Raw genomic sequence first — 23,419 nt, forward strand, 5'->3', positions numbered from 1 at the left:
GGTATAGGGGTGATCCATTTTATTGCCTATCTTCATGAGACCCCAGGCCCATAATTCATACGGCTGATTTCTTCCTGTTGTATCTTTTCATTAGTTGTAGCAAAATATAACTTTTACCATTTTGACGGTTTCTGATTGTACACTTCAGTGGCGTTGAGTGCGTTCCGCCCATTCCCAGCGCCCACCGTCCCGGGCAGAACCCGCAGCCCCGTCGAACAGTGGCGCCCCGCACCCCCCCTCCAGCCCGCCGGCCTCTCCTCTGCCCCCCGTCGCTGTGCATTGGCCTGTTCTGCGCACTTCATACACGTGGAATGACGCAGCGCTTGCCTTGTTTGTGTCTGGCTTTTCCCTTAGAATAATGTTTTCAAGATTCTTCCTTGCTGGAGCATGTGCCAGAATTTTCTGCCTTTTTAAGACCGAATAATATTCCCTTGTGTGCATATTGCTGCCTTTTGTCTATTGATTCTTCTGTTGATGGCGCTTAGGTTGCCTGCATCTGCTGTAAATCAGGCTGCAGTGAACATCTGTGGACGAGTGTCTCTTGGAGCCCCTGCTTTCATTTCTTTGGGGTCTAGACCTAGAAGTGGAATTACCGGTAATTCTGTTGAACTTTTTGAGGAATTTACCAAACTGGTTTTTTTCCGCAGCAGCTCTCCTATTTTATATTTCCACCAGCAGTGTATTCGAGTTCTAATTTCTCCACATCTTCACCCATACTGGTTACCTTTCTTTTTTTTCTTTGATAAATAGCCATCGTAATGGGTGTCCAGTGGAATCTCATTATGGTTTTGATTCACAGTTCCTTAATTACTAATGGTGTTGAACTTCTTTTCATGGGCTTATTGTCCATTTGTAAATCTTTGTAGAAATATTTATTCTCATTCTTTGCCCAATTTTGAATTAGTTTGTTGTGGTGGATTTTTTAAAAACCGGGATTTCTACTTACTAAGGTAAGTACTTAATTATAGTGTTATCTGTAGCTGATACTGATTGTGACTCTTTTGGGATACCTGAGTTCTAATCCTGATTCTGCCACCGGGACAAAACTCATTTTTAAGTCTTTTTTTTCTTTTAATCTGTAAAAGAAGAGTTTAGGGAGTAGATGTAGATCCCTTGCAGCCCTAAAACGCTATTATATTATCCTGTCTAAAATAAAGCCCGTCCTCTGAGGAGTATAATAGTATAAATGGGATTAGGCTATTTTTAATATGTTTTATTCTGAAAATATTTATTGTGATTTTCAAGTATGTACAGTGTGTTCTCTTTTGTACTTTTTTTTGGCTCCACGTTGCACTTTAAATCAAAGGACGATTTTACACAAATCCCATGATATATTGTGTGGTGACGTGTCATTGGCCCGACAAGTTTGATCAGAAAGCTAGAGGCCTGAAACGTTTGACAAGCTTACAAATGACTGTATTTTTTCTTGCTTAGTTTTTTAAACCAAAGTGCTCAGAAGAGTTTGGCCAGAAACAGAGGTGGCCTGAAGGAAGCACAGCTTGTATGGAGTGGACAGAGAGGTTAGAGTTGGGCCGGGCCAGCCAGGTTGTACAGGGCTAAGTTGCTTTGAGTTTCAGTTTTTTGGTTTTTTTTGAAGGAAACTGAAATGAGAGCTTGCATGCCTTAGAATGTGCTAGAGCCCTTCTACAAACTGTAACAAAGAAATGATTTAGGATTAAAAATCTGAGCTACAAGGAATTAAATCACCTTACTGGGGGGATAAAGTCAAGAGCAAATTTTACATTTAAGAAACATAGTGTTTATAGTAACCCAAGAGGTAGTTCTTTCACATGATACATGTTTGAGTTTATTTATCTCTTGCTAGTTCCCCAGATGCCTTCATTTACTTGGATTAACAGCTCCTTGAAATTTTTCTTCTTGTGGAAGGAAAAGGCCAGATGCCTGAGCTTTCTTCAGTCAAAATATGGTGTTCAGTAGTACTTGTGCTGGAAATCCACGCTGCTCTGTGTCCCTGCAGGCATCAGTGGGCTCTTATTTTCTTTAGGAGATCGGAGGGAGAGAGGTTGGGGTGTTTATTTCCAGCTCCCTCCTTCAGGGCCCCTGGGGATCTGTATGATCAGAGCAGTATCCATACAGGTGTGATTGTTAGTTATTATTAATTGCTTGATTACCATTTATCATACATTCGATGACATCAAAATGTAAGTCCTTGAGCTACAACCGAACATATTTTAACACGTTGTAAGGTAAGAGATTGACTTACTTAATTTCTTATGTATTTGAAATTTACAAAATATCATAAACTGATAGCATTGCCTAGTACTTCAGTATTTTTATGTCATTTAGCTGCAGTTTCAAGTCTGATACAAAGAAATTATCTTCTCTTTGTAGTTTTAATAAAGTTTAGGAGAATCCAAAGGATTTTGAATCAATTTAATTTACTACTTGGGGTTTTCATAAAGAATTTAAACATTTCGTAGCTTTGCAAGTGACAAATTTTAGCCAGTTGATAATCACTCCTTTGGTGACTAAAGAGCAGATTTTATTTGGAGTCAGGGCGTGCGTGGAAAGCACACATAATTTCCCCTCTTCTGAAGTACTTGGCCTTTGAAATTTAATATATAATCTAACCTTAGAATTATAGATGCTATAAAATTTATAAGTCAAACATCAAAGGTGTTTGGATTCCAGAGACTTGTTATTGTCTGGGATTATTTAAGAAGTTGTTAGTGCAAATAGTATTAAAATGTGGCTAATGCACGTGTGGGAATGAAGAGCTGTGAGGGTGTAAGCAGTGAAGCCAGGGAAATGGCATTTCAGAGGTGACTTATTTGCTGTCATCCATGTGTTTTTCTGCAAAGCCGAACGCTAATGATTGTAGGATGGCACCAAGTAATCCATGTGCAAGAGTTGTTTTCGTGGAAACCTGTGGAGAATTGCTTTGGGAAACGAATGGGAAACCCTTAGAGCTGAGAGCGGCTTGCAGAGCATCTGGTTCACCCTTTTTGTTTTATGTGTCAGAAAACCGAGGCCCAGTGTGGGAAGGTGACTACCTCAAGGTCACAGCTAGTAGCAGTGCTCTGGTTCAGACCCAGGCTTGTGATTCTCTCTGCGTTGCCGAATGAGATTTTGAGGTTTAACATTTTTATATCTGGAGATTTCTTAAAGTGGCCTTCCGTTGGACAGGGCCACTGCTCGATGATTTCTAATGCACTTTGCCCATGTGAGAGGAGTGTCAGAGAGGGGGTCTGCTCCAGCCCTTCCTCACTGACCCCATTCCCACCCAGATAAGGTGAGGGTGCGAGCCACTGGGTAACTGGGAGGAGCTGGGATGACCAGACTGACAAAGAACATAGCGCAGAATATTCCCTAGTTATTCTGTAAACCTTTGCCCAACAAAAGAAAACGTAGATTATGCTGTGTAAGCTTCAGGTAGAGATTGATGTGTGGAATACCGAACCCGTATATCCAGGGACTGGGGATTAAAAATGCAGGTAGTCATGCAGAAGGAATATCCCCGGGGTCTAGCAGACAGGCCCTCTGGTCCCACCACCTTCTGCAGGGCCATGCTGAAGAGCATTGGTTTACCTACTGAGCTCAAGTCCCATGCCATCTGCTGGAATGAACCCAGCGGAGAAATTAAGAGAGGGTATCCCAGGTGAGCTCAAGTCCCGGAGACTCACTCTTCCCTAATTCCCGGAGGGGGTTCCTGAGTAACACTTTCTCAGCTCATTGAGAGGAAGTTGAGTTAATAAAGAATCTATGATTCATTGAGTGGTTATCGAAGGAGTCACCTTCTATTCAGAGACTGGACGATTTCTTTCCAATGATTCACATGTATTACCCAGAACACGCGGACTTCCTTGAATTTAAGATATAAACTCAAGTCCCTCAGAAATAACATTGAAATACCAGAAATCAGGGAATCTTCCCTCTTGTCTCCTTCTCTCCCCGGCCTACCCCTCTCCTCGCTTCCCCCCCGCCAGTAACCTTGATTCTCCTAATTGCCCGGAGTGTACCTAAATGCTGGGTAGCTGTGAAGACAAAACTGTGGGTCTTCAGAATGGCAGAAGCCCAGAGTGGACCTTTTTTATTTTCTGCAAAACTGATGACACAGTCTTAGTCTAGCACATCCTATAATGAGGCAGGAAATGCATTTCTTTGGAGAGCTCAGTTAAGGTGAGATGAAAATGTCTGTTGCGCTGCTTTGTCTCACGGCCAGACAGAATGCAATGAGATGGGAATGTGGGGGGCTTAGGGTCTGCTTAATCCCAGCCTCGAGTGAGCCCCTGTGAGTGAGGGAACAAAGCTGCAGCCCGGTGAGCCGTGGCCGTAGTAGCAACAGCTGCACTTAGCTTGGCTCCCCTCCCCTCGGCCTTGACGGAGCCCCGCCACTCTTCGCAGAGAGGAGCAGCCTGCTGCCGCTGTGGCCCCGCAACTCAAGGGCTTCCCATCACGAACGATGAAAAATATGGTTCCCACCAGGCTGCAGCTAAATTAATAATAATAGTCCCTCCGAACCTTGAGTGCTTGCTAGAAAGCCAGGGCTGAGCCAGCTCAGCTGCCACTTAACCCAGCTGTTGAGTTTGAGTTATCAAAAAGTGGTCACCGTTAGCCCTTCCTGTCTAGCACCTTTTAAAAGTAACATCGCTGGTTTTATTGCCAGAGAAAGAATTTCTGCTCTTCTGTTTCTTAATCTCTGTGCCCGATTGTTCAACTCTTTAAATAATACTTTTAAATGATAGAAAGACAGGAACTCCAGTGGCTGTGTTCTGTTCGAAGGCTCCTACCGAAGGTATTTACTCACTATACCCCTGGGATCTATGGGTGGGTCTAATTTGGGCTTCCTTGGCTTCTGTGTGATATTTCAGTGGCTTATTGAAGAAAGATGACCAGAGTAAAACTATAGGAAAAGACTCAGTTTGGAGCTGGAAGGAAAGAAAACATGATGTATATTGAGTACCTCTGTGTACCCAGCATAGTTTTAGGCATTTTCATACTTTGCCTCTTCATCCTGAGAACAGTAGGTATGTTCCGATTTACTGATTAGATAACTGAGGCCTAGAAAGCTTACGGACTCAATCCAGAGAACTGTAAGTATTCAATCCAGCTGTAAAAATAACTGTTGTGGACAATTTCCATTTGTCTGGCCACGCAGAGAAAATGTATTAGGGTCTTGAAGAGACTTGCCCCTTCTAATTGTCGGTAGATGAATAGCAGGACCTGAGTTCGGTGGGATCCAAGTGCTTGGGAATTATTTCGAGCGGCTCATTCATGTGGTTAGGGCAGTGCTGTTGCCAGGGGAATATTTTGATTGATTGTGTCAGTGTCCTTGGGTGGCCTTTCCGAGAGCTTGAATGACTGTGTAAGTTTGGTTTCCTCTAAGCTTTTACAGATGAGGCACCACATCGTTGTTTTGTTCCTCTAATAACGATTAATATAGTAAATTGAAAAGTATGGGAATTCAGTACAGCGGGTTGACCTGCTATGGAAAATAAGCTTTTTCAGCTCTATTGAGAAGACTAAGTACGTATTACAGACTTTTACTGGTAACTGGCTGTTGGGCCCTTGTGGTTAATAACAGCTCCTATTTCTGCTTCATTATTAATGATCATTACAGTACTTAAGGATGGAAAGTAGATTTTTACCTACCAGCTCTACTGTGCCTGACCTGTGAAGTGTTGCAGAGGATTCAGAATCTCTGTCTAGGCCCTGTAAGAGCCATGATAGATCAGTCATTTTTTGTTAAAGATAGAGGAGGAGAGAGTGTAGCAACTGCCCTATCGCTGCTGCTTCCAGGGGTGTTGGCAACAGTCCACAAGTCCCAACAATGAAGACACGGCCTCCTGATCTCTCCAGAACCTGCTGGGAAAATGTGCACACTCTGGAGAGAGCGCGGTAGACTTTGAGTGTTGACTTGGCCATTTATTGATGATGTGCTTTAGGAAGAATACTGAGGGCCTCAGAATCTCAGTGCTCCATATAGTTTGGTATAAAACGATGTCATTCACAGGGTTGCTGTAAAGAGTAAATGAGATAATGAAGTCAGTGCCCTATAAAAGGGTAGCCAACAATTGTTAGTGCCTTTCCCTTACATAGAGCCAAATAGCCATTTCCTTGTTGAAACTTATTGTCCTTGCCTTCTGTGAACAAATAAGACTATTTTATATGGGTGAATAAATGATGTCAATATTGACATTAAGGCATTTTAAGATAGATATGTTGTTATTCCTATCGCTTTTACGTATGTATTAGCTAAAAATTAATGTATTTTAATTTATTAAAGTGACTGGAAACCTTTCAACAGGTTTATTTCGGGTGTAAAGAACTTGCATCTTAGACTAAACATTCATGGCAGCTTTTACCGATCAGTCTTAGAAATTTTGAATCATTTGGTGAGCTACTAAATGATCTCTTCTGTACTTCCAAACAGTTTTCATTACTGTTTTCCTTTGTTCTGTATCTCCCAAGGCTTTTGAGTTTTTGTTTAGTTGAGAAGGGAGGGACTTGGTAGAAGTGAGCATACTTGCCAGCTTTCCGGAGAGCTTCACAGGAGCCTGAGGAACATGTCGAGGAACTTACTTGATAGTCATTGTTTTCAGAGGAGAGTGACAGTCGTAGATAAGTTATTTCTGTGTTTCATCAGGCTCAAGAGAGCAGATTTGGAGGGAGACAGTGATATTGTTACTGTTTACCTTTTGTGCCTAGAGTATAGAATTGAAGGTACCAGAATAAAGGGTGAAGTTTATCAAACCTGAATGTTTACTTAATAGATTTGTAGTTGTTCATACATGTGTCAGTAGAGTCATACAGAATAAATGAGCATGTAGTGATAGTGGTCAAGCAGTATCTTAAAAATCAAAAGGAATTCTGTATTATTTTTCTTGTTTGCTTTAGAAATTCTGACTGGATGTTATCATATTTCTAATAACTACTTGGGAAATTCTATCAATTCTGTTTTTCTTTTTTTTCATGGGGTATTGGGCAATGAAAACCAGAATTCTCCATTTTATTTTTTATTTATTTATTTTTTAATCCTCACCAAGGATACTTTTCCATTGCTTTCCAGAGAGAGTGGAAGGGAGAGAGAGAGAAAAAACATCGATGTGAGAGAGACACTCGATTGGCTGCCTCCCGCATGCACCCCAACCATGGCTGGGGGTCGAGCCTGTGACCAAGGTACGTGCCCTTGGCTGGAATTGAACCCAGGACCCTTCGGTCCAAGGGCCAGTGCTCTAACCTCTGAGCCAAACCGGCCAGGGCCAGAATTCTCCATTTTAATTTAAAGAACTCTGTCTAGTTTTATGGTAATGGTGGAAGCAGAAATTTTGTTCTTGTCTTGAAATCCGGTTTAAGCTTTCCTAATCTGGACCATATTGATGACACATGTAGTTGACAAGTAAGATTCACTGTTTCCTCTGCTTGGCTGTTGATCGGCTGGCTAGCAGCTAGAAGATCTAATCGTAAATCACTCATGGAGATTATGAATAGGCTGTAAGTTTGTCTGCATGTGTAGCCTTTCTTCTTCAGCGATAGAAGTTTCATATAAGGAGAGCAATTAGTTGAACTTTGAAGGAAGAGTTCAGAAGAGATCTGTCAGATATAGACAAGGACTGTTGTCATTGAGCCCATGGCATTAAGTGGTGCAAATGTATGTGAGGAGCCCAGGCAAAGGGCTTTGGGAAAGAGAGTATTCATTCCTCTTAGGCCCAAGAAATAGGAAGCTTTAGGAGACTTTAAATCATCGCTTACCATTGGAAATATTCCATTATGTTAAAAATGATGGAAAAAATACAAAATATGGTTTTAAAAATATTCTGGATATAATATTTAAAGTTTGAAGACAATTCGAAGCTTGTGACTAAGTTTGCAGAACTGTTCAGTCTCTCCAGAATCGCCGCTACCAGTGTATTGGAAAAGCGTTGGAAGCCTTCAATATATCATGGAAAGCTAGCTGAAAATCATCACTTCACTCTCAGCATTATCATTCAACTTACTTGGGTGTCATTTGGAACAAAAAGAAACACAAAAAGCTGTCCTGGGGGAAATCTTAATCGGTCCTTGCGTAAACCCAGAGAAGAGTTTAACTTTGGGTCTTCTGCCTTTTGTCAGAGGGCTGGAGAGTTGGCCCCACTGAGGTTCGTGAAAATCTGGGACATGCATCGGGACTGCTTCGGGTTTCTAGACTCAGAGAAGCAGGAGCCCCTAGGCCTGCAGGGAGCAGTCAAAGGAGGCCTCACAAGGAGACTGTGGAGTGGTGGGAGCAGCCCAACAACTGAAGGAGGAAGAGTAGGAAGAGGAATTTTTCCAGAATCTAGCCACGTGCATTGACATGGATTTGACAAGAGAGGACGGTGTGTTCTTGGAATCACAGCTTTCTCAGTTTAGGGGTCTAAAATGCCCACAGCCGGGCATGGTGGAGCTATGCCTGGCAGCACTGGGTACTTAGTGCACTGTGACCATGAGTGGAGCCTTTAATTCTCACCATGAACCCCACGAGCCAAGTACTCTGATAACCCTATAGGGTTATTACCAGAATTCCACTGAGAAGACAGGATTTTTCATTTTTTCTTTTAGACAATAGAGAGCCATAGAAAAATCACGTAGGGAAATGAGCTTGTATTCATGTCAGAAAGTACATTCTGGATGTGGTATGGAGAGACAATACTGGAGAGAGGTAAGAAAGGAGGTAGGGCCCGGCCAGGCATGGCTCAGCGGTTGAGTGTCAACCTAGGATCCAGGTGATCGGGGTTCGATTCCCGGTCAGGGCACATGCCCGGGTTGCGGGCTTGATCCCCAGTTGGGGGCGTGCAGGAGGCAGCTGATCAATGACTCTCTCATCATTGATGCTTTTATCTCTCTCTCTCTCTCTCTCTCTCTCTCTCTCTCCCTCTCCTTTCCTCTCTCTGAAATCAATAAAGATATATTTAAAAAAAAAAAAAAAGGAGGTAGGGAGCCTTTCAAGAAGGCTTTGCCATAGTCTATGCAAATTAGAGTAGCCTGAACTTGGACTACTCTAATTTAGGACTTGATCACCCTGATGTGCGGGTTATGGGACTGAGAAGAAACCAGGCTTCAGTGTTTATGGCTCATAAGTAGTATTTTTAAAAACTTACTATATTATAGGACCATAAAAGTTCAGCACTGAGAAGGAAATGTATATACCAGTTAGATCTGTTGTTTTATCAGAAAACCAAGTTCCAGAGAGCTGAACTGAATGACTGAAGCTCAGTTAGCTGTGTGATGCTGACCTAGGACTGGAACTCCGATCTCTCGGCTCCCAGGACAGGGATCTTCTGACACACTAGAATTTAAACTTGTACATGAAAATCTCTGTTATTATTATTGTCATCATCGTCATCATCATCATCATCATCATCACTACTACTGCTAGCTGGATCTCTTTCCTGATAAAAAGTAATGGACTAGAAAATGTGAATCATGTGGCAAAGTGCTTAGGTCACATGGTGAAGTTGCTTAAATACATCAGGTCCATGAAGAGAATTAATAGAATTTTAGAAGGGAACTGTCACAAGGCTTTGCTCCAAATGGCTTGTGAAATGTGTTTGAAAGCTGCTCTGTTTCAAGCTCTGACGGTATTGAATCTATTAGTAAGTAGGAAAGTTGTAAAATGCTTCCTTCTTTCCTCATTAGGGTTTTTCAAGTTGTGGAAATGGCCTCTTCCAGAAAAGCTGTAACTCTGAAAGTACATACACATCTCTAAGAGTAGCATATGGGCTTTTCCTTCTTGTTTGGATCAGACACGTTATAAATTATAAAACTTTATATTTTGAACTCAATCTGGCAGATTTTTTAGTTTGTAAAAATTGCAGAAAAATGATCGTCGCTTGTGAAAACATTTCATTTTATGTCACTAAAAATCACTGTATGGTGCATTTTAATTCTGAATTAAAACATCCTTATATAGTTTTCTTAACTTCAGTGTCTGACTGGCCATAAAAGGCGAGGAGAAAGAGAAACAGGAGGAATACTAGGGAAAAGTTTCTGAAATTCTTCTTTGTGTACCCACGTAGTTTCCCTGATGATATTTGGTTTATTTAGGAAAGTTGCCAGAAGGATTTGGAAATTTTTCTAGTCCTGATTAATGATGGTAGTTTTAATTTACTTTTCTCCCATGTCTCTGATTCTTATCCTGTACAAAAATCTAGACCTCCGATTGTTTTATCGGGGTAACTGGGAATTAGATATACACTAGGATGTTTCAAAAGTCAATTTAGTCTAAGTCTGAGCTGCATCTCCAGGGAGTTAATTAGAAACATACCCGTGGGCCAATGCTGGGGATTAGAAGGAATTATCTTCAGGAAGTCAGTTTTGATACATATTGTCTTGATTTAATGGAATGTTCCAGATTCAGGAAGCATAGATGGAGCCCCGAGGAATGTATAGGCATATTTTAATAACTTGAACTTGACATATCAAGTTATTTAAGTTAAATGGAAGGAGACATCTTGGCTCATCTCATCTGTAATGAATCACATGGCTTTGAATAGCTTTAGCATTTGACTCTTGAAAGTTCTGTGTGATTTTAAGCAGTCTGCCATAGAAGCTGTCTAAAACTACCTCCGTATAACTGACTTTCCAAATTAAGAAATTCCCTCCACCGCTTTTTTAAAATACCCCGACCGATGCCCAGGGCCTGCTGAATATCCTTGGCCGATAGTTCTTCCCACGTACTGCCCCTCCCAGGTCTGAGTTGAATGGAACAAAGGGTCAGTTCTTTTGTTTCTGACCAGAAGTTACATCATTTAATTAAATATTATGTAAACCCATCAGAAATGAGTGCAAAAAGAGTTTTTTATGAAAATCAAAAGACAATAATATGACTTGGAAAGACAATAATAGCAAATGACTAATATAAGACTGACTGTCCATTTATGGGTAAGGCAACATTAAGAAATTGGAAAGCAAACTCTAAAAAGACAGAATTTGGCATTCAACTGGCTTCATAATAAAAAATGTTTTATAAAAAGCTCCATTTGCTCATTTATTCATTCAAAAACCATTTATTAGGTACCTACCATGTGACTAGCATTTTGCTAAGCTCTTGGGATGTGTCCCTGAATAAGGCAGGGTCCCAAAGACAAGGTTCCTTCCCTCCAGGAGCTCGTGACCTTTCCGAGAAGTCAGACACGCGTGCAGACGGTCACAGCGCAGAGCTCTGGGCTGGGTGTGCTCACGCATCCCTTGCCCTGAGCATGTGGCGGGGGTAGGAGCCACCAGCTGTCCTCTGGCATCGTCGGGAAAGGCCCTGGTGATCGGGGGAAGCTTCGGCCCGGGTAGGGTTGGGTGGTGAGCCGGGGAGGAGAGAGGCCGAAGCCTCTCGGGAACCACGCATGGATGAGGGAGCGCGGGGCGCTCAGGACAGCAGCTGTGCGGGGGACTCGCGTCCCTCGGAATGGAGGCTTTCCCGATCCTGGTCATTTGGGCTCTGCCCGCGTCCCAGTCACCGACCTTTCTGCTCCTCGGGGACTGCTTAGTACTCAGGAAGAGAATGCTGGCCTGGAAGGGTTCCTTGCCTTTTAAAAGAAATACAAGCCCAGGACCAAGACGGAGGCCTCGCTGGAGGCGGTGGCAAAGTTGGGGGGCGAGCGGGAAGGGCATGACCTGTGGAGGGAGGGCGTGAATTAAAGGAAGGGCCTGAAGGTTTTGTTTATTGTAGTGGTTTCCAAACGTTGTCTACCCAGGATTTATCGCTTCTGGCATCAGACTGAGCTTTACAGACCCCATTTCACTTGCTCGCCCGGCGTGTGTTTCTTCATGTCCCGCGGGGAACGCTGCTGTGCTGCGCGGGCCCTTCCTGCCCCGCTCGCTTCCCGGTGTCCCCGCAGCTCCAGCCAAACGGCCGCATTTTCCCGCACACTGCCTTCCCCCTTTTGAAACCTATTCAAAGTACCTGCTTGTCTTAAAAATATGGGAAAGCAAGTTTTATTCAGTGTAATACTAAGATCGTAGGTTGCAGTTTGAAGCAAAATTAGTTATAATCCGTATCTACTCACTAGTTGATCTCCAGATGGGATGAGTGAAATGGTTAAACAAGAAAGAGATGAAAATAACCTAAAAAGCCAGCATGAAGCAAGTTACTTATCAGATACTTGGAGGGATAGTAGCTTTTAAAGAAATGAGACTGCAGAACATATTAAGAGAAGAGAACTTATAAAGTTAATTACATGAAACTAACAAAAGAAATATGTGTATTCAGCAGTAAACTTAAATGAACAGGAAATACATTGACCAAGATATTTTCATTAATATGACAAATAAGATCTTAAAATCTATTATCCATAAAAAAAAAAAACTGTCATGAAAGTAATTTAAAAATCATTAAGGTTTTTAAGGGGTTTACCTAAGGGATAGGTAAAATATATGAATAAAAAGATAGTTCAAACAAAAGGAAATAAAAATAAACAACTATGTAGGGTAAATGTTAAAACTCTTTACTAATGATTTTTATAAATAACAATATAAATAAAGACCTGCAAAATCAGCCATGTGATAGTATAATCTGATTGCAGGTAAAATGCTAGAGCTCGGAAGTTATTTCAAAACTATTAAATGAATATAAATTTTTAAAAATACAATTTAATTTTGACAAGAAGTGAATTCGGTATGTTTGTATACTGCTATTGTTGTTAATAACGGATACCTGCTTTTGGAAAATTCCTCTGTTGATCTACTCAGCAATTCAACATCTCCCTGATAGAATCTGGGAACAGAGCAGTGAGTGAAGTCACAGGCAGTGCAGAGCAGGACCTGGCCGGTAATAAGGGTACTTATGTCCTTTCTTTGCCAAATGCTGGTTTGGTTTCCCCTTTTATATGTTCCCATTGCCCCAAGTCATGAAGTTGATGCTGATGGCTAACATGTGCTGAGTGCCTACTATGTGCTGAGTTCTAAGTGCTTTGAATATATGACGTCTTTTTTTTTTTTTAATATATCTTTATTGATTTCAGAGAGAGGAAGGGAGAGAGAGAGAGATAGAAACATCAATGATGAGAGAGCCATTGATCAGCTGCCTAGCCCGCAACCCGGGCATGTGCCCTGACCGGGAATCGAACCCCAATCGCCTGGATCCTAGGTCGATGCTCAACCGCTGAGCCACACCCGGCCGGGCTATATGACGTCTTTCAAGCCACAGAACAACCCTACGAGCTGGTTTTGACTTAGCAAATGTTTTAAAATGCTAAATTTAGCTTCATTTCAAGTCCTTTTCTGAAGCTAAGAATGAAATAAGTAATAAGCAGGTATTAATGAACTTAGCAGGAGCATGAACTTGGTTTCCAGAGACACCTTAGCAGAGTCTGCAAATTATAGGGGTGAAATAAATACAGATAGATTTTTAAGTTGATTTCAATCTAATGTATGTACACGTAGGTCGTATTACTTTTTGAGAAAGTGTTTTGCAATGATACTAAAGAAAATGCCAGGCTACAACTACAGTGGCATCGTGTCCCAGCAGATTGTTGCAGTTACCCCTGTAAAAGGATGAAGCGCGACACTGTTTCTATGAAACCTGTTTCACTGCCCATGAGGCTTCAGAATCATCATTTCCCCAACTTGGTGTGTTCCTTCAATTCTCCCAGAGGAAGTCAGCTTTTCATAAACTCATGAACATTTTATTAACTGCTATGTCAGTAAGTATGAAACTTACATTTGAATTGGTGCCTGATCATACATTCAAAATCAAAATCAAAACAAAGCACATCACCCATCGGCTCAACCCCTGCCCCTCTCTACAAATTGCAAGTGGCTGGATATACATTTCCCCCGTTTTAAAGCTTAAACCCTGGCAATCATTAGATAAGAGGAGGACATCTGAATTTCACTGTATTTACAAATTGGTTAGACTTTGGAGAACCAGAATTTCAGGGATGGAAACGAACCTGTGGGCTGTATCAGTGGGCAATTGGTGGACACTGTAATCCACCAAGTGAAATGATTTGCCCCACTTTTCAGAGATTGTTACTGAAGGATGCCCTAATCCCCGGGTGTCTGGGATTCCTGTGTTTATTCTGCAGACTGCAAATGTTGCTTTGTTTTTCCTAAGGGTGAAAGAGCCTTGGTGTTGGGGAATTTCTAAGAGATAGCACCACACAGTGCCTGTGGATGAAGGGTATGAATGGAATTTTGTGATATGCTCGATATATGGAGCTCCTTAGGTTATGCAAAGTGCAAAAGGAGATCAAATTAGATCGCCCACAGCCACAGTGAGGCTCCTGATAAAGGAAGAAAAGCCCTAAACAAAGCCGAGGTGATGAATGGCCTCCTCCCGAATTAGAAGCTCTGGTATGCGTGTGGGGTGGGGTAGGGCCTCCTATCTCTGGGTTATAAACAGAATGTGGTATCGAAGCCCTAACAACCAGGGACGTTCTTGGAATTTTTGTTTGTATTAAGGTTGATATTTGCATTCGTTGAAGTCTGCCGTCCAGTGCACTTCGGTGTTTGATGGGTGGGATGGAAATGGTCTTATTCATGTCTAAAGCATGAAAAGAAAGATTCTGGCACAGAGAGCATGGTGGGTGCATTTTTAACTCTTATTAGGGCCTCTTCCCTTTGCCCCAACATTTCTTTGGATTCCCATTTTCCCTTCTGCAGGTATGATTGAGAATACTAATCGCTTCCCTCACACATGAGAAAAATCCTTCAACCAATAGAATGATTATATGTTCAATGAGTTTTAAGTGAATCTTTCTGGAATTTGACTTGAATCTGCCTAAATAGTTACTCAAAAGTGGGAGAGGAAGGCCAAGGCCAGGAACACAAGGCACGTTTGCAGCGCACGTTTCACGTGTGTGCAGGAGAGGGTCTGTTGACCCTCACTTAGGCTTGTTCTTTATTTTTCCCTGATTCTGATGCCTACGATTCTTTTAATTTTTTAATCTACTTATTTTTTAATTTTTCAACTACAGTTTATTTTCAGTGTTATTTTGCATTGGTTTGAGGTGTATAGCACAGTGATTAGACAGTCATATACTTCATAATGTATTCCCCTATATTTCTAGTACCCACCTGACAGCATGTGTAATTATTACAATATTATTGACTCTTTCCCTGTGCTCCCCATGACTTTAAAATATATATTTATATATACACACATACATATATATATATATCTTTATTGATTTCAGAGAGGGGAAGGGAGAGGGAGAAAGAGAGATAGAAACATCAACAATGAGAGTCATTGATCGGCTGCCTCCTGCACAGCCCCTACTGGGGATCAAGCCCACAACGTGGGCATGTGCCCTGACTGGGAATCGAACCTCAATTTTATGGATCATAGGTCGATGCTCAACTGCTGAACCATACCCGGCCTGGCCCCCTATTTTGTAACTACCAATGTGTACTTCTCAATCTTGTCACCTCTTTCATCCAGTCCCCCAACCCCCATCCCCTCTGGCAATCATCAGTCTGGTCTCTGTGTCTGTGTAACTCCTACAGTTCTTATCTGTCCTGGTCCTAAGTTACAAGTTTTCATTTATGTTTTTTCTGTTTCACTGCATTGATTTTTATAGGCAGCCCTGTATGCTGTGGAAAGAAATGGGAATCTGGCCCTTGTCTGTCTGTCCAGCCAGCTTTTCTCAGCTTCTCCCTGTCTCCTATGCTCCTGCCTTCTCAGCCTCCTTTCCGTTTCTGGGCCTTTCTAAACCATGTCTCATCTCAAGACTTTAGCTCCTGTTATTTCTTCTGCAAACACTCTTTTGCCAACTTTTCATGTCACTGGATTCTTCTCCGTTTAGGTTTAGCTCAAATGTCACCTCCTTGGTCAGGTTGTTCTAGACCACTCTATCTCACGTTTTCTTGGCGGAGCCTGTGAGTGAGTCAGTATACGCTGGCAGACAGATCATCAAGAACTGGCCGAAGGCAGTGTCAGAGCACAGTTGCAGATCTCTACATTCCATTACCGCCCCCCAAACCTAGATTGTAATAAATGCCTGCTAATCTCCGTGCTTCCTTCCTGGGCTCATGTGTAGGCTTAGACCTCCTCTGTTCCTCTGTTCTACCTTCAGAAGAATGGGGGGACCTCCATCTCTGCTTTCAGTCCCAGGTTTCTGTCTATCTGTCTGTCTGTCTGTTTTTGTGGGAGGCATAACGGAATCACAAGGCAAGCCTACAGTTTTCCTTGTTTTAAGAGTAGGATAGGTTCTTGAAGTGAGCAATGGTTTGCATCAATTAATTGTTATCTAACATATTTGTTATCTGGAAGCTTTAAACAGCTGCAGTAGGAGCCCACTGTCTGGCTGAATAGAGTTGAAGGGTGCCCTGTAAAAGAGGCCACTGTAGGTATGTTTAGGGCAGGGGTGGGGAATGTGTGGCCCGCGGGCCGTATGTGCTGTTCTTCTAATCAGAGACACGTGGCAAAGTTGCAGCAGTTATGTGAAGCAAAGTTGTGTGTGTGTGTGTGTGTGTGTGTGTGTCTCTGCTCTGTGAGGTGACAGGTGCAGGCTTCCCTCCGAGTGGAGGTTTGTGTCCCGGTTCTGCCCCAGCCGCAGTGACTGTCCGCTGGCACAGAAAGCAAGAGGATGGTGGAGGGGCCTGGGCGCTGCTGCAGGAAACTCAGGGATGTCCTGAGAGCACCTTTTGGGGATAAACAGTTGACGTGTTTTTATAGTGAGCTAAGATAATAGGAAAGACAGAGAGGGTATAGCTTTCCATAGTGCAAATCTTTACAAAATTCAGTTGGCCCATATCCATATACAAGTCACTCATGTCTATTCATGCAGACTAGGTTCCAGTTTGCGATATGGATTGTGACTGTGATTCCATCAGCCCAGCTTCTGCAGGGCTGCGAGCTGTTTTATAAACCAGAGCGGATGGTGGAATGCATGGAAACTTTTGACATATTTTAAGCCCCCGACGTGGTGTTCCAGCCTGGGCCCTTTCGTTCATGTCAACCTTTTATAGTAGTGCAGGGAGATAGGTCGAGGGGTTGTCATGAAATGATGGTTTCTGGAATAACAGGCTGAGGGCCCATAGACCTCTTGTTATTTGCAGTAGGTCCCAGGTGACCACAGGATGCAATGTAGTGAGCTATGGGGATGGCCAGCTGAATGGTAACTGATAAAGTTCTGGGCTTTCTCAGCCAGCATTCTGTGTGGCACCTCTGGTTACACTTTCTAAAATGTGCGTGCCATGGCTCGACCCGCAGCCAGCATAGCACAAGCTTCGCAAGTCCGCCTTACAGATAACTCACTCTTTTCCCTCTCTGTGTGTTGAGAAGGTTTTTTAGAACACTGGCAGCCAGACTGTAGATCACCAGGCAATGTTTTGAGAGTGGCATGAACTTTTGAAACAGAAAGAAACCATTCATCGTTAAGTCCTTAAGTTTGTAGGTTGATTTTCAACTTGTTTTCTTTGATATAAAAGACTATTTAGGTATAAAAAGATCACCTGCCACAAAGGACTCAATGTGTATTTATTTAAAGAGCTGAGGAAAAGAACTTTATGTTGTAATTTAGATTTTAGAAAATGCTGGAACAGGAGAATAGACCTCCCCCCCATTCATAAATGTTCCGGGATTATGGCTGTGTCCACCTAGACTCGTGCAGTCCTTGAAACTTGTGTGTGGAAGCTCTCTTGGGTTTAAAGGTAGATTGAAACAAAACTAAATTCCTGTTAGATTTCAAAGTCTGCTGGTGGTTCTAGAACTATCTAATAAAAGTCAATTGTTTTTTGTTTGTACAAAGATGATTACAAATGTGAAGTTATTTTAGTATAGATTATAGATGGTCATCTTTGCACGGTAGTGCGGGGCCGTAAAAATGATCCCACGAGCTAATGCAAAATGACCACATACAGAATGATCTTCATGATCAGTGAATTATTAAGTTCCATGACCTTGAAAATTTTTTTTTACTAAAACTCTCTTACTATAGGTTATAAATGTATCGGGGAATGAGAAAAAAAATAGTAAAGCTAATATTTATTTAGTGCCCTGTAATTCAAATGTTAGAAACACCAAGAATGAACGTGTTTTGTTTCTTCGAGTAGAACTTACCAAGAGCAGCTGGAGCGTGTTTGCCGCCTTCTTGCCGTGTAGCTTGGGGTATGGAGCGTGTCTTCTCGGCCTCAGTCACTGGTCGCGCCCCTTTCGGAGCTCGGCCCAGCTGCCAGCGTCGCGGCCCCGGGCTTTCGCAGCGGGAGCTCTCGGGGCGTTCCTTCAGTGTTGCTTCCTCTGGCGCATCTTTGCCTTTTTCACCGCAGCCGCTTTCCAGGTCCACTTCCAGTGTTGCCTTCTGTCATTTCTCCCCCCTGCACTTTTTGTTGTTGTGGAGCCTTTTAATTACCCACTTCCGTAAAATGTTACTGATTTTACCACTGCGCTATGAGGAGGCGACACACCTACACGCTTTCCCGCCTGTGCCTGAACCGGGAGCAGATGTGCAGGGATCCGTCACCAACAGACTTTGGAGGAAGCGACATGATCGGTTACCGATCGCAGTGCGCATCTGTTACTCACGCAGCGTGTGTGGACCAGAGAGCTCGCAGCGAAGCTTGAGCTTGATGCGGTTGCTCACCGTTAATACACTGTGGCAACTGCAGCTCCAGCCATGCTGTGGGGGGACTGGTGTTAATTAACTAAACGGCGGAAACTGAAATTCATGCGTATTGGAACCATGCAGAGTGAGTGGTGCCTGTATTCCAGTTATAAATTATTTGTAGTACATTTAAATCTTGGCCTGGCTCCCCTTGCCCATGACACATTGAATCCGTCCAGGGTAGCCAAGCTGTGACTTAGAAATCCAGATCAGAGTTGGAGTGGGAGTTAGGACGCCTTCGACTCAACCTTGGAGTCCGCTTTGAGGCGTCTTCCCTTACCCAGCACCTCAGAGGACACCAGGCGCTGGAGAAAGCTGTTCAGACCCCGTCCAGCGTGGGCAGTTTGGGCTCGAACTGCCGCGTAGACGCTGGATGTAGTTTCTCAGTGGTCACCCTGGTCCTTTTTCTCTGGCTCCCTCTCTTCCTCCACTGCCTCCCCTCTGTCTTGGCCTGCTGTGCACTCTCTGTGTCCCGTCTTCATCTTGCACCAGTTCTCCCTCTGTCATTATAGTGCTTCGTGTTTCTTTCAACTCTGTTGCCATCGTCCTGATCCATGTGTTTTTCAACTTGTATTTTAATAGTCTCCTAACTGGCTCCTCCACCTAGTCACTCTCCATCGCAACTAATCCATCAAAAGAGTCATCTTCCTGGAACACTCTCTCAGCCTGTTTAATTCTCTCCTTGGAGCCTCCAAAACAACTTACTAATTACAAAATAAAACCCAAACTTTTTATTGAGGCTTTATCCATAGTTTGACCCAAGCCTACATCTTCTAGTTTATCACTTGACTCCTCCCTCAGCAACTTGGGGTTTCAACAACACAAACTTTCTCATTTTCTCCTAAATATCCCTGCCTCCCCTCCTTTCCACATAGTGTCCTCCTAGGATGCCGTCGGTTGTTTTTCTGAATCTTGCCCAGTTTCAAAGACTTACCCCAAATGATCCCTCCCATAAAGTCTATTTTGACTTCCCAGAAATGACTCCCGTCTTCTCTGAAGTTCCACAGGATTTATAGTTTATATTTTCCAATTGTCACTTATTTGCTGATCTGTGCTTTTAGTTACCATGTATTATCTAATCTCCCTGGTTAGCTAGCTCTTAACGCTCTTGAGGGCAGGGACTGAATCTTCCGTAATACCTAGAATGGCATTTGATAGAGCAGTAGGCATATATTTTTCATCCAGTATTTTTTTGAGCTGCTGCATTTATTCTAGAAGCTGAGTTACATGCTAGAGGTAAACATAAACAAGATAAAGTCCCTGACCTCACAGAGCTGTAGTTGAATGAGGCATACAGAAAGGCCAGCAGACACTTGTAACGCAGTAAGCCACGTGGCATGGTGAGTCAGAGTCCACGGAGGCATAGACAGGCACCAAACCTAGGTGACAGGCAATAGCAAATGCTTCTAGAAGTGAGGTTTAAGCAGGGTCTAAAAGGCAGTAGATCGACTGGTGAGAGAGGCTGCATGGAATGAGTGCTCTGGGCCAAGGACACAGCGTGGGTAAAGCTTGAGAGGGGCCAGAGAGCCTTACACGCTGAGGACCTGGACACAGCTCTGTGCAGCTGGATTGTAGGGAATGAAGCGAGATCCTTGAGTGGTGCGGTTCCAGAGGGAACGAGGCCCTGTGGTGGGAAAGAAGGGCATGTATTTGGTGAATGTTGAGAAGGGAGGACTTCCAGGACTGGGCGTTTGTTTGGACGGGAAAAGCGGTAGAGTTGCCGTCAGGTTTCTGTGAAGGCCGTCTCGCGCGACCAATGCGGGCATCGGGGAGAAGACGGTGGGTTACGGCCAATGCGGGCATCGGGGAGAAGACGGTGGGTTACGGCCAATGCGGGCATCGGGGAGAAGACGGCGGGTTACGGCCAGTGCGGGTATTGGGGAGAAGACGGCGGGTTACGGCCAGTGTGGGCATCGGGGAGAAGACGGCGGGTTACGGCCAGTGCGGGCATCGGGGAGAAGACGGTGGGTTACGGCCAGTGTGGGCATCGGGGAGAAGACGGCGGGTTACGGCCAATGCGGGCATCGGGGAGAAGACGGCGGGTTACGGCCAGTGCGGGTATCGGGGAGAAGACGGCGGGTTACGGCCAATGCGGGCATCGGGGAGAAGACGGCGGGTTACGGCCAGTGTGGGCATCGGGGAGAAGACGGCGGGTTACGGCCAGTGCGGGCATCGGGGAGAAGACGGTGGGTTACGGCCAATGCGGGCATCGGGGAGAAGACGGTGGGTTACGGCCAGTGTGGGCATCGGGGAGAAGACGGCGGGTTACGGCCAGTGCGGGTATTGGGGAGAAGACGGCGGGTTACGGCCAATGCGGGCATCGGGGAGAAGACGGCGGGTTACGGCCAGTGTGGGCATCGGGGAGAAGACGGCGGGTTACGGCCAGTGCGGGCATCGGGGAGAAGATGGTGGGTTACGGCCAATGCGGGCATCGGGGAGAAGACGGTGGGTTACGGCCAGTGCCGGTATTGGGGAGAAGACGGCGGGTTACGGCCAGTGCCGGCATCGGGGAGAAGACGGCGGGTTACGGCCAGTGCCGGTATCGGGGAGAAGACGGCGGGTTACGGCCAGTGCGGGCATCGGGGAGAAGACGGCGGGTTACGGCCAGTGCGGGCATCGGGGAGAAGACGGCGGGTTACGGCCAGTGCGGGCATCGGGGAGAAGACGGCGGGTTACGGCCAGTGCGGGCATCGGGGAGAAGACGGCGGGTTACGGCCAGTGCGGGCATCGGGGAGAAGATGGCGGGTTACGGCCAGTGCGGGCATCGGGGAGAAGATGGCGGGTTACGGCCAGTGCGGGCACTGGGGAGAAGACGGCGGGTTACGGCCAGTGCGGGTATCGGGGAGAAGACGGCGGGTTACGGCCAGTGCGGGCATCGGGGAGAAGACGGCGGGTTACGGCCAGTGCGGGCATCGGGGAGAAGACGGCGGGTTACGGCCAGTGCGGGCATCGGGGAGAAGACGGCGGGTTACGGCCAGTGCGGGCATCGGGGAGAAGACGGCGGGTTACGGCCAGTGCGGGCATCGGGGAGAAGACGGCGGGTTACGGCCAGTGCGGGCATCGGGGAGAAGACGGCGGGTTACGGCCAGTGTGGGCATCGGGGAGAAGACGGTGGGTTACGGCCAGTGTGGGCATCGGGGAGAAGACGGTGGGTTACGGCCAGTGTGGGCATCGGGGAGAAGATGGTGGGTTACGGCCAGTGCGGGCATCGGGGAGAAGACGGCGGGTTACGGCCAATGCGGGCATTGGGGAGAAGATGATGGGTTACGGCCAGTGCAGGTTTTGGGGAGAAGACGGCGGGTTATGTTTTGGACTCGTTGAGTCTGAGATGTCTGTGGACTGACTATCTGTGTGGACGTGTGTAGTAGTAGGTAGTTTGGAGCCAGCAGAAACCTCTTGCTGGGAAGTAGAACTTTGGGAGACGTCAGCATATGAGGGTGAAATCATAGAGGAAGAGTGTGCAGAGTTAGGGAGCAAGAGGATTTTAATACCAAATCTTAAAGCCCATGAGTGTTTAGAGGACAGGTAAAGAGTGGCCTCTGCAGAGGACGTTGAGATGGGCGAAGAGGAAGGCGCAGCCGATGAGTGGGCCTTGGAAACCGGGGGAAGACGGAAAGCCGCCCCTTTGCTTCAGCAGCGTGGAGCCCATTAGAGATCCTTGTGAGAGAAGCTTCCAGGAAGGGGTGGGGGAGGGGAAGCTCCGCCTGGCCAAGCTAGAGCCTAGTGTGTGGGGAGGTGAACAGATGATTCTTTGGGAAAGTGTGGTCGTGGAGGGGAGAACTGAAACACGGCAGAAGCTGGAAGGAAATGGGGTTGCGAGGGGCTTTTAGTTTTTAAGCCGGTAGAAATCTGCTCATGCTTAAAGGCCGGTAGGAAGAATTCATTAGTGAGAAGGAGCTTGGCCATAAGCAGTGTTTCGTCGGACTTTTAAACTCCTCTGAAAATTCCTCACCCAGTGTGCCCTTTTATCTTTCGGTATTCTAAATAAATTAAATTCCAAACTGCTAATCACTGCATCTTCTAGGTTTCACTGTGGTCTTGTTATCCCAGTGAGATTGCAGATTCTGGGCATGCAGGATTCAAACCGTCTCTCTTACTAAGGAGTCACACTCAGTTCGGTGTGTTTCAGATTGTATTCTCAACAGATATTATTTTTAATATTCTCCTTGGTTTCTTTGTTTTTTCTTTGAGGAAATGTTTAATGGCCACTGTGTACCAGGCATTATTCTAGGTGCTAAGAACCTAAAGGTCACTAGGCCAGACATATCCCTTTATCAAGAGTTTATAATCTAGGAAGACAGCTCATGAATTAGGAATTCAATAGGAAAAAGTAATTACAGAATGCAGAAGACACTTAAAAGGACACTGAGATAGACAGTAATCCTGAGTGGCTCCTCTACATGTTCCCTTCCCATGAATTCTTTCCATTGTTGGGGAGAGCACCACAAGGAAATGGAGAGTTAAATGACTTAAGATGGAAAGAAAAAGATCATGAATAATAGCATAGTTATTTTTTTGCCATAGTGTAGTTACTTCTTTGTTTACTGGTTCAAATGTCAGTAGAAATATGGACTGTGAGTTTTGGGAGCTTTGTTGGTTGACTGTTACTTAGCATTTGAGAAACTGACCAATTCTCCGCAATTTCTCTTTCCCTTTCAGTGATTTGCCATCTTCCGTGTATGAACGGTGGCCAGTGCAGCTCCAGGGACAAATGCCAGTGCCCTCCAAACTTCACAGGGAAGCTCTGCCAGATTCCAGTCCACGGTGCCAGCGTGCCCAAACTTTATCAGCATTCCCAGCAGTCAGGCAAGGCGTTGGGAACGCATGTCGTCCACTCCACCCATACCTTGCCTCTGACCATGACCAGTCAGCAAGGGGTCAAAGGTGAGCCGATGGTTTTGATT

General features: G+C 44.8%; 1 protein-coding gene across 10 annotated transcripts in view; it reads left to right on the plus strand.

Annotated features, from left to right (window-relative positions):
- LTBP1 (latent transforming growth factor beta binding protein 1) overlaps positions 1-23,419 on the plus strand; it is a 313,293-nt gene that overhangs the window by 140,082 nt on the left and 149,792 nt on the right. For all 10 annotated transcript variants that reach the window (XM_087823460.1, XM_087823461.1, XM_087823462.1 and 7 more), the window contains one exon: positions 23,175-23,399. In XM_087823460.1, coding sequence (XP_087679586.1) covers positions 23,175-23,399 — 225 coding nt within the window. The remainder of the gene's footprint in view (positions 1-23,174; positions 23,400-23,419) is intronic.

The sequence above is a fragment of the Miniopterus natalensis genome, chromosome 13 (assembly GCF_054644295.1).
Source record: "Miniopterus natalensis isolate mMinNat1 chromosome 13, mMinNat1.hap1, whole genome shotgun sequence".
NCBI classification, from domain to species: domain Eukaryota; kingdom Metazoa; phylum Chordata; class Mammalia; order Chiroptera; family Miniopteridae; genus Miniopterus; species Miniopterus natalensis.